At 33.4% G+C, this 12,745-nt stretch overlaps 1 protein-coding gene across 5 annotated transcripts in view; it reads right to left on the bottom strand.

Annotated features, from left to right (window-relative positions):
* Positions 1-12,745, bottom strand: part of LOC143075738 (vacuole membrane protein 1-like) — a 32,507-nt gene that overhangs the window by 10,469 nt on the left and 9,293 nt on the right. For all 5 annotated transcript variants that reach the window (XM_076251294.1, XM_076251293.1, XM_076251291.1 and 2 more), the window contains 2 exons: positions 8,070-8,180; positions 4,856-4,935 (listed from right to left, as the gene is read on the bottom strand). In XM_076251294.1, the coding sequence (XP_076107409.1) occupies positions 4,856-4,935; positions 8,070-8,180 (191 nt within the window). The remainder of the gene's footprint in view (positions 1-4,855; positions 4,936-8,069; positions 8,181-12,745) is intronic.

A 12,745-nucleotide genomic window follows, 5' to 3' on the forward strand; every position in this document is an offset into this window, starting at 1 on the left:
ACTCCAATTGAAAATTTCTTGCTATTGCACAACATTGTGCAATTAGACATTTCTTGCTATTGAGCAATACTGTGCAATTGAAAATATTTGCTATTGCACAATACTGTGCAATTGAAGATTTCTTGCTATTGCGCAATACTGTCCAATTGAAAATTTCTTGCTATTGCACAATACTGTGCAATTGAAGATTTCTTGCTATTGCTGAATACTGTGCAATTGAAAATTTCTTGCTATTGCACAATACTTAATATTTATAATAATTTTGGATCCTGATTTGAACCAACTTGAAAACTGGGCCCCTAATAAAAAATCTAAGTACATGTTTAGATTCAGCATATCAAAAAATCCTAAGAATTCAATTTTTGTTAAAATCAAACTTTGATTTAATTTTGGACCCTTTGGATTTTAATGTAGACCAATTTGAAAACGGGACCAATAAAGGGCTGCGCTTTAGCGCATGATACGCCCGTTGCTCTTTTAACTTGTCTTTTATGCTTTAAATGTACTGTCCCAAAATTGGAAAATCCCCCCTTTTTTAAGCATAAAAATTCATAACACGGAAATGTAAAATCTGAAATTTATAAAAGTTGAAAGGGAGCTTACATCAATAGATATAAACAATTCACCAAAGTTTCAGGGACATTGGTGAAAGCCTTTTTGAGTTATTGTCTGAAGTGTTAAAAATCCCCCTTTTTTTATGAATAAAGCCCCATAAATCCAAAACTAAAAATCTGAAATTAATCAAAGAGCTGAAAGCTCTGAGGAAAAATGACGCCACTGTCTCTAATATTGGTATAATTTTTATGCAAGTCTTGATTTTCACATACCGTAATTAGTTTAACAATGCAGCATGTCTCGTAAGCATACAATTGATATTTGTATATGTGTGTGTGTGAAGTGAAGATGACAACTGGCTGGTTTTTTTTTAAAGACAAATGAATAGGTCAAGACTACCTGAATTGACCAAATAAATACAGTAGAAAGGCTTGTATATTTCTCACTGGTACATATTCAGAACCCCCTTCTCCCCACAAAATTTTAGGTAAGTAATCGTTTTGTTACTGTTATCAAAGGTCTAATGAAACTCAGGTAATTTCAAAGAATTGTAGTCAAACCGGCACCTGGTTAAATTCGCACCCAGTATAGTCAAATCGGCACCTGGTTAAATCGACACCTGATATAGTCAATTCGTCACCCATGTTAAACATATATTTTTAACAGTATTTTCAGCAAAAAGAGTAAAAATAAGAAAGGGGTTGCCAGAATTTTGTTCAGTATTTAAGCAAAAAGAGATAAATACCTTAGGAAGGGATTGTCCAAAAATATTAACTTTCACATTTTTGGGGGTTCATGTACATTTTGTATATATTTATTTTTCTGAACTATTTTATCAATTGAATGGAAAATATTATAACAAATATTATTGGATGCCGAATTGACTTGAAATAGGTGCCGATTTGACTAGATGCCGATTTAACCAGGTGCCGATTTGACTTGTATATTTCAAATCCTCTGCGATCGTTTGCCGTATTTTCTTGAGAAAAGCTGTTTTCCATCATCAAACAGAAGTAGAAACTGCGTAAAAATGATTCTAAAACGCGTCATGATTGTTAAAATAAGTTTAATTCACTTAAAAAACAATTTTGAAACTTGCGATGTTTAAACAGGAAGTTTAAAAAGCACGTGTTAAAGAAGAAATTAACCGTTGAAAGTCGAATCCGTACATAACAGATATCACTATAATACGACTTTGAAAGTAAAACAGTTCCATCCTCTTGTAAAAAAGTCTTTATTATACCTATCACATTAATGTTTGAAGGGTCTTAAGCTTATACAAACCACACAAGTCGGTATGAAACACCAAAACGGAATGAACAATAACCGATTACGTTTTGTAGTTTACAAATTCTAAGCTGGTTTACGGTTGTCTTTTTTACTATGTTTGGATCGTTTCAATCTAGCAGATACCAGTTTATTTCAAATGCATTGAAAACAAACGAGAAATTTGTAATGAAAGGTTTAGTTTTTATATTAATCAGTTTTAATTTGATATTAAATAGAAATAACTTATTAATATGGATGAGTTAAAATTACTAGTTTGAAAAATGATGAGAGTGCCCTCTACAATATCAATGATGGCGGAACGAAAACAAACACCTCGCCGCGAAATTGAACCGGTTCTCTTATGTCTTGCTTATTGTACTCTATAGTCCGCACCCCCTCTGGAAGGTCCAATTTTGGTGAATAAAACCGCGGACTAAACAAGCCTTTCTATAGACAGGTCAACATTTTTGTTGTAAATAAAACAAAGTATGTAAACTGGTGCCCTTCCAACTACAACACTTTGTTCGAGTGTAGCGAAATACAAGCAGATACCAGTTAGTGTGTAAAATAGTAAATATGAAACCGAGTGCGGTAGGCGGAGGCAATAATCGACTTCCTGTTGTTCTGGTCAATTGTATCGGAACAATGCCGCTGAAGCGTCATTTTCCAATAAAAATTGAAAGGGAGCTTACATCAATAGATATAAACAATTCACCAAAGTTTCATGGACATTGGTGAAAGCCTTTTTGAGTTATTGTCCGAAGTGTTAAAAATCCCCCTTTTTTTATGAATAAAGCCCCATAAATCAAAAACTAAAAATCTGAAATTAATAAAAATTGAAAGGGAGCTTATATCAATAGATATAAACAATTCACCAAAGTTTCATGGACATTGGTGAAAGCCTTTTTGAGTTATTGTCCGAAGTGTTAAAAATCCCCCTTTTTTTATGAATAAAGCCCCATAAATCCAAAACTTAAAATCTGAAATTAAAAAAAACCGAAAGGGAGCTTACATCAATAGATATAAACAATTCACCAAAGTTTCATGGACATTGGTGAAAGCCTTTTTGAGTTATTGTCCGAAGTATTGAAAATCCCCCCTTTTTTATGAATAAAGCCCCATAAATCCAAAACTTAAAATCTGAAATTAAAAAAAAAACGAAAGGAAGCTTACGTCAATAGATATAAACAATTCACCAAAGTTTCATGGACATTGGTGAAAGCCTTTTTGAGTTATTGTCCGAAGTGTTGAAAATCCCCCCTTTTTTATGAATAAAGCCCCATAAATCCAAAACTTAAAATCTGAAATTCAAAAAAAACGAAAGGGAGCTTACGTCAATAGATATAAACAATTCACCAAAGTTTCTTGGAAATTGGTGAAAGTGTTTTTGAGTTATTGTCCGAAGTGTGGACGACGGACGGACAGACGGACGGACGGACGGACAACGGTATACCATAATACGTCCCGTCCCGGGCGTATAAAAATTAAGAATCTACATACACAGTTAGATTTGGCATATCAAAGAACCCCAATTATTCAATTTTTGATGAAATCAAACGAAGTTTAATATTGGACCCCGATTTGGACCAACATGAAAACTGGGCCAATAATCAAAAATCTAAGTACATTTTTAGATTCAGCATATCAAAGAACCCCAAGGATTCAATTTTTGTTAAAATCAAACTAAGTTTAATTTTGGACTCTTTGGACCTTAATGTAGACCAATTTGAAAACAGGACCAAAAATTAAGAATCTACATACACAGTTAGAATCGGCATATCAAAGAACCCCAATTATTCAATTTTTGATGAAATCAAACAAAGTTCAATTTTGGACCCTTTTGGCCCCTTATTCCTAAACTGATGGGACCAAGCTCCCAAAATCAAACCCAACCTTCCTTTTATGGTCATAAACCTTGTGTTTAAATTTCATAGATTTCTATTTACTTATACTAAAGTTATGGTGCGAAAACCAAGAATAATGCTTATTTGGGCCCCTTTTTGGCCCCTAATTCCTAAACTGTTGGGACCTCAACTCCCAAAATCAATCCCAACCTTCCTTTTGTGGTCATAAACCTGGTGTTTAATTTCATTGATTTCTATTTACTTATACTAAAGTTATTGTGCGAAAACCAAGAATAATGCTTATTTGGGCCCTTTTTTGGCCCCTAATTCCTAAACTGTTGGAACCAAAACTCCCAAAATCAATCCCAACCTTCCTTTTGTGGTCATAAACCTTGTGTCAAAATTTGATAGATTTCTATTTACTTAAACTAAAGTTAAAGTGCGAAAACCAAGAAAATGCTTATTTGGGCCCTTTTTGGCCCCTAATTCCTAAAATGTTGGGACCAACACTCCCAAAATCAATCCCAACCTTCCTTTTGTGGTCATAAACCTTGTGTCAAAATTTGATAGATTTCTATTTACTTAAACTAAAGTTATAGTGCAAAAACCAAGAAAATGCTTATTTGGGCCCTTTTTGGCCCCTAATTCCTAAAATGTTGGGACCAAAACTCCCAAAATCAATCCCAACCTTCCTTTTGTGGTCATAAACCTTGTGTTAAAATTTCATAGATTTCTAATCACTTTTACTAAAGTTAGAGTGCAAAAACTAAAAGTATTCGGACGACGACGACGACGACGACTACGACGCCAACGTGATACCAATATACGACTAAAAAATTTTCAATTTTTGCGGTCGTATAAAAAGCATACTTTGATTCCATTGATATCGCTCTAAATTCAGATATAAGGGAAGTATGTGCAAACCTAATGTTCAGTGGTTGTTATTTGTTGATGTGGATCATAAGTGTTTCTCGTTTTTTATATAGATTAGACAGTTGGTTTTCCCTTTTGAATGGTTTTATGTTAGATTTTTGTTGGGCCCATTATAGCTTGCTGTTCGGTGTGAGCCAAGGCTCTGTGTTGAAGACCGTACTTTGACGTATAAAGGTTTACATGTTGTGACTTGGATGGAAAGTTGTCTCATTGGCACTCATACAACATCTTCTTATATATCTAGTTATACATACTCTGTGGGATATGGAGGTTCTGGAAAGTTTGTAGATTTACATTCATAAGCTGCTAACGTTACTGCTGCAATATGTGGTCCCTGAAATAATACAAATAACATTTAACATGGGATATTGTGTATATGGAGTTGTAGAGAATGACATCTAAATTCATGTAAAAATAAACTCTGAATCTAGAATTTCTGAAAAACACAAAGTAATCTTTTTAACAGACTTAGAGATAAGACAAAATGTACAAGTTTACAAAACACAACAGAACTGCATGTAATCCTGGTCAATCACAAGATACTCAAAAAATGTTTTTATCCTGCAATTGGGTGTCCTACTATACAGATACAGCCCTACAGATATCGCTGTGCTGTATCTGTATACTATACAGATATTGCTTTAAAGCTCCGCCCACTGCCGGACTGAGTATTGTTTGAACCTATGTGACCTCAGAATGTGTATTCCAGTTGCATTCCAATGACGATGACAGTTGTCAATTTCAAAACTTGAATGTGTATGATTGTTTTACAAAATCAACCATGTCAATTTCAGCATGCATGTTTAATGAATTTCAAGTCTGAAGCGTAGGACAACTCGTACACTTCTGTTTCAAATTTGACACTGTTTTGTTATTTGTTTTTACTGTTGAAATTAGTTGTTATGTTAAAATAGATAATTATTCACCTTGAGCAATGTGTTGTTGTTGACCATTCGAGATTCTTTTTTTGCGAACCTGTCTTCAGCCGTCTTCAGCGTAATGTGTGATTTTGATATTAATACGCGGGCCTCAAGGGATTACAAAATGAAAATAAATACTAAATATGTAAGTTTTTTGTGTCTTTCAAAACACAAACAATATACAGAATTAATTGCAGGATAAAGGCAATAACTGTTTAGTGTCTTTATATATCAGTTGTATTTGTACTCGGCTCGAAACAGGTGTAGTAGCTCGCTAAAAGCTCGCATACACCTTGTTTCCTAGCCTAGTACAAATACAGCTGATATTTAAAGACACTAAACAGTTATTGTCTATGTAATCATGTGTTTCATGACAGATGAATGTAAATACACCAAGATATACTCACCAGATATAATAGAAATGTATGTAATCCTGTGTTTCATGACAGACTTATGTTAATACACCAAGATATACTCAACAGATATAATAGAAATGTATGTAATCCTGTGTTTCATATCAGACTTATGTTAATACACCAAGATATACTCACCAGATATAATAGAAATGTATGTAATCCTGTGTTTCATGACAGACTTATGTTAATACACCAAGATATACTCACCAGATATAATAGAAATGTATGTTATCCTGTGTTTCATGACAGACAAATGTAAATACACCAAGATATACTCACCAGATATAATAGAAATGTATGTAATTCTGTGTTTCATGACAGACTTATGTTAATACACCAAGATATACTCACCAGATATAATAGAAATGTATGTAATCCTGTGTTTCATGACAGACTTATGTTAATACACCAAGATATACTCACCAGATATAATAGAAATGTATGTTATCCTGTGTTGCATGACAGACGAATGTAACAAGTGAAACTGCGAGCTACTGCTCACTGATGATACCCCCGCCGCAAGTGGATAATATTAATAGTGTAAAAATATGCAAGTGTTCGGTAAACAGGAAGTTGTCGAGTGATGAATCTGAAAACGCATCACACGGTATAGCTGACTTATATAAATCCTGAAACCAAATTTCAGAAATCCTTGTATTGTAGTTCCTGAGAAAAATGCGACGAAAATTTTCAACTTGGCTATCATGTGTAAAATCATACAAGTGTTCGGTAAACAGGAAGTTGTCGAGTGATGAATCTGAAAACGCATCACACGGTATAGCTGACTTATATAAATCCTGAAACCAAATTTCAGAAATCCTTGTATTGTATTTCCTGAGAAAAATGTGACGAAAATTTTCAACTTGGCTATCATGTGTAAAATCAGACAAGTGTTCGGTAAACAGGAAGTTGTCAAGTAATGAATCTGAAAACGCATCACACGGTATGGCTGACATATATAAATGTTGATACCAAATTACAGAAAGGGTGGATGTGTAGTTCCTGAGAAAAATGTGACGAAAGTTTCATGGGACGGACTGACTGACGGACGGACTGACAGACAGAGGTAAAACAGTATACCCCCCCTTTTTTAAAGCGGGTGTTTTAAAAGGGGGTATAAATACACCAAGATATACTCACCAGATATAATAGAAATGTATGTAATCCTGTGTTTCATGACAGACTTATGTTAATACACCAAGATATACTCACCAGATATAATAGAAATGTATGTAATCCTGTGTTTCATGACAGACTAATGTAAATACACCAAGATATACTCACCAGATATAATAGAAATGTATGTAATCCTGTGTTTCATGACAGACGAATGTAAATACACCAAGATATACTAACCAGATATAATAGAAATGTATGTTATCCTGTGTTTCATGACAGACTTACGTTAATACACCAAGATATACTCACCAGATATAATAGAAATGTATGTAATCCTGTGTTTCATGACAGACTAATGTTAATACACCAAGATATACTCACCAGATATAATAGAAATGTATGTAATCCTGTGTTTCATGACAGACTAATGTAAATACACCAAGATATACTCACCAGATATAATAGAAATGTATGAAATCCTGTGTTTCATGACAGACGAATGTAAATACACCAAGATATACTCACCAGATATAATAGAAATGTATGTTATCCTGTGTTTCATGACAGACGAATGTAAATACACCAAGATATACTCACCAGATATAATAGAAATGTATGCAATCCTGTCCACAGACCTACAGACGATAGTACACCAAGATATACTCACCAGATATAAAGAAATGTATGTAATCCTGTCCCCAGACCTACAGACGATAGTACACCAAGATATACTCACCAGATATAATAGAAATGTATGTAATCCTGTCCCCAGACCTACAGACGATAGTACACCAAGATATACTCACCAGATATAATAGAAATGTATGTAATCCTGTCCCCAGACCGAAGACGATAGTACACCAAGATATACTCACCAGATATAATAGAAATGTATGTAATCTTGTCCCCAGACCTACAGACGATAGTACACCAAGATATACTCACCAGATATAATAGAAATGTATGTAATCCTGTCCCCAGACCTAGATGATAGTACACCAAGATATACTCACCAGATATAATAGAAATGTATGTAATCCTGTCCCCAGACCTACAGATGATAGTACACCAAGACCTAACCAATAGGCACACCATAATACATATTTCTCTATTTTTGCAACATACTGAAAAATAAGAACATAATATCATGGGTTATAAATACTATATAAATGATTTCTTCTTAATAAGTCTAATATTTCTTTTCAGCTTAACATTTCATTTATACAAGTAAAAATAAAAAAAAAATAAAACAAGAGGCTCTCAAGAGCCTGAATCGCTCACCTGAATTTTTTTGGTTTAATCTCTCATCAATGATTATTTTGGCTTTTCAATTTATTTAAATGTTCTTTGAATCGTCCTATTTTCTTCAAAAGCAAAAAAAAATCATTTTCTCCTATGTTCTATTTTAGCCATAGGAGCTATGTTTCTTGACATACAAGGAAATGAAATATAAAATTTATACTAGATACTCTGAAACTCTAAAACTCATTCAGCCTAAGTTTGGCTGAAATTGATACAGCAGTTTCAAAGGAGAAGATTTTTTAAAGTAAGTCAACATGATGAACAAATTGTGAAAAAAGTCTTTAAAGGGCAATAACTCCTTAAGAGGTCAATTGACAATTTTGGTCAAATTGACTTATTTGTAGATCTTACTTTGCTTAACATTTTTGCTATTAACAGTTTATCTGTATCTATAATAATATTCAAGATAATGACCAAAAACTGCAAAATTTCCTTAAAATTACCAATTAAGTGGCAGCAACCCAACAATGGTTTGTTTGATTCATCTGAAAATTTCAGGGCTGATAGATCTTGACCTAATGAACATTTTTACCCCTCATCAGATTTGCTCTAAATGCTTTCGTTTTTGAGATATAAGCCAAAAACTGCATTTGACCCCTATGTTCTATTTTAAGTAACAGCGGCCATGTTTTTTGACGGATCAAAAATCGAAGCACACACTTTGTGCAGGATAATCTAAGGAACAATCATGCTAAGTTTCATCCAAATCCATTCAGCAGTTTCAGAGGAGAAGATTTTTTAAAGTTAGCAAATATGATGAACAAATTGTGAAAAATTGTCATTAAAGGACAATAACCCCTTAAGGGGTCAATTGACAATTTTGGTCATATTGACTTATTTGTAGATCTTACTTTGCTGATCATTTTTGCTGTTTACAGTTTATCTTTATCTATAATAATATTCAAGATAATGACCAAAAACTGCAAAATTTCCTTAAAATTACCAATTAAGTGGCAGCAACCCAACAATGGTTTGTTTGATTCATCTGAAAATTTCAGGGCTGATAGATTTTGACCTAATGAACATTTTTACCCCTCATCAGATTTGCTCTAAATGCTTTCGTTTTTGAGATATAAGCCACAAACTGCATTTGACCCCTATGTTCTATTTTAAGTAACGGCGGCCATGTTTTTTGACGGATCAAAAATCGAAGCACACACTTTGTGCAGGATACTCTAAGGAACAATCATGCTAAGTTTCATTCAAATCCATTCAGTAGTTTCAGAGGAGAAGATGTTTGAAAAATTGTTAACGACGACAGACGACGACGACGACGGACGCCAAGTGATGAGAAAAGCTCACATGGCCTTTTAGGCCAGGTGAGCTAAAAAGTACGTTTGATAAAATTCAATGGTAAGATTTTTTAAGTATTTCCTAATCAAATCCTGGTAGCATGAATCAATTCTACATTGCGCCAATATGAAATGTATTATTTAGGCCTAATAAATTTTCTTTGGAGGTATATATATGTAGGACTCTAAAGTGCGATGGTACTCTAAAGTGCGATGGTCACGCTAAAGTGCGATGGTCTACGCTAAAGTACGATGATGTCTCACGCTAAAGTGCGATGGTCTACGCTAAAGTACGATGGTGTCTTACGCTAAGGTGCGATGGTATAACACGCAGCGACTTGCGTAAGATTGTTTACCAGAGTCTAAAGTACAATGAAATAAAACGAAAAGTACAGACGTGTTTGTCCGAAAACACTGTAATGGTCACAATACAGAAGTTAGTGTGCTAGTGGGGTATAGCACAGTAATGTTTGAAAGAGATCTTTTAAAATTAAAGTTTTTCTACTATGCTTAAGTTAATTAGACTTTATTTCCTTAAGCCATTTTTCCTGGTATTAGGTAGACTCTTTTCTATTCTTGTAAGCCCTATGTAACATGTCTTATTTCTTATGCAGCAAAAATACTTCAATCTGATTGGTTGACTACCCCGGTGTAAATAACACCCCACCCTTGTTCACCCGGGGATAAATAAAATTTTGCCAAAATTTAAAAAAAATGAAATTTTGCCAAAAAAAGGTTAAAAAATAAAATTTTCACAAAATAAAGAAAAAAAAATTAGAAAAAAAATAATAAGAAGAAAATGCTACAAAAAAAAAAACTGATTTTTTTTTTTTTTTTTTTTTTGTAAACTCAAAAGAACACAAAAATTTTCTGAATTTTTCCAAAAATAAAGTAAAAAAGTGTTTGACAATGTGCAGCAACATGGACATTGAAATAATATTACGCTGGAAATTTTTCATTACCATTTTTACAATTTTACGTCCTGGTTTCAAAATGAGTAAAGGTATTGTTCATAAGAAATAAATTCGTTATCTTGGTGTAATCAGGGGTGTACGGAATTTTACACCGTTGTTGAAAATTCATACACCCATTCGGCTGCGCCTCAGGGTGTATGAATTTTCAACAACGGTGTAAAATTCTGTACACCCCTGATTACACCAAGATAACTAATATTACACGAGATCCATTTTGTAAATACAAAATAATTACAGTATATATGTAGACTTTATTTATGCAAGTAAAGGACATGAGTTTTAAAATATAAAAAAGAGTTTCTGAACCGAATTCGAGCGTATTAAATAAAGTATTTGGATAATTGATGTATCTTGCCGTTCACGCAGCTTTCTAACAGTACAGTGGACACCTTTTATCAATCTTCAATTTCAGTCTAAATAAATAACATTTTGTGTACATAAAAAAAATATACAAGATTTGTACATAGTCTGTCGGAAATATAACTATGATTTGTACTTTGAAAAACGGAGAAAAAAGGCGAGGTTTTTCTTCTGTTTCGTAGAGAGTATAAGGGGCTCACACATAACTTTTATAATTTACGAATACTGTTTTTAAATCTTATTCGCTTGAACGTATGCCTTTTTTTTCCACTGACGTTGATTTTCAATTATATCAACATAATTTAAACGATGAACGACTTTAACAGTAATATATATATAAATGTACCCGTTAGCCAGCAACAGAAACAGGACACAAGGTGTGGATAGGGTTTACAGAATAGAGAATAATGGGTCAAAATGTATAAAGAATAGAGAAAAGTGTCTGAAAAAATTGAAGAATACAGAGTTAAACGACCACTCTCTACTATTCTTCATCTTTACTGTAAAGTGAAATGGTCCATTGTAGGAAAATTCCCAAAAAGAAATACATTTGGTTCCGCCGGTATAACACAGCTAGTTTTAAAATTCAGTAAGTCATGGACTGCTGGGGCCGGTGTTCATCTCTTAGTTAAACTTTAACCTATTGTGAAATATCGTAACCCTTGCCGGGTAAAAGAAGATTGTCAAAAATACTTAATTTATTTTCAGGCATGTCCATTTTTGTTTGTAAAAAAATATGTTAACGTCATAATGAAATAACGTCGCTTTCAAATATACTTTCGCAGACCATCGCACTTTAGCGACCGGGGACATCGCACTTTAGCGTACACCATCGCACTTTAGCGTGGCCATCGCACTTTAGCGTCCCCATCGCACTTTAGAGTCCTACATATATATAAGATTTCCTTTCTCATTCTTGAACTTCAGCAACTTTTATTGATATATACAAAATTATTGCTATTTTCTCAAATTTTCTTTTGATCTTTTCTTTGTTATAGTGTTCAAAATTGTGCTACTTGAGGATGTTAGTTGGCTAAATTTCATTTCAGGGTACTTATACTTCAACAAGATTCAGCTAAGAAATTCCTTTTTATTTGAAGAACATTGATAATCTACAAATGAACCAGGCATTCTCTCTAGGTTTTTACAAATATTGACATAAGAACCTGTCCATAATACATGGATGCTCCACTTGCATCATCATTTTCATTTTCTATGTTCAGTGGACAATGAAATAAGGGGCAAAACTCTATTTGGCATTACAATTAGAAAGATCATATGATAGGGAACATGTGTTCTTAGTTTAAAATTAATTGGACTTTAACTTCATAAAACTAGAGGCTCTCAAGAGCCTGTGTCGCTCACCTTGGTCTATGTGCATATTATCAATGGACACAGATAAATTCATGACAAAATGGTGTTTTTGTGATGGTGATGTGTTTGTAGATCTTTCTTTACTGAACATTCTTGTTGCTACAAATATTTCTCTCTATAATGAACTTGGCCCAGTAATTACAGTGGAAAATATTTCCTAAAAACATGACGAAAAAGTTGTTAACAATTAACTTTAAAGGGCAATAACTCCTAAAGGGGTCAATTGAAAATTTTGGTCATGTTGACTTATTTGTAAATCTTACTTTGCTGAACATTATTGCTTTTTACAGTTTATCTTTATCTATAATAATATTCAAGATAATAACCAAAAACAGCAAAATTTCCTTAAAATTACATATTCAGGGGCAGCAACCCAACAACGGGTTG

This window comes from Mytilus galloprovincialis, chromosome 5, assembly GCF_965363235.1.
Source record: "Mytilus galloprovincialis chromosome 5, xbMytGall1.hap1.1, whole genome shotgun sequence".
Taxonomy (NCBI): Eukaryota; Metazoa; Mollusca; class Bivalvia; order Mytilida; family Mytilidae; genus Mytilus; species Mytilus galloprovincialis.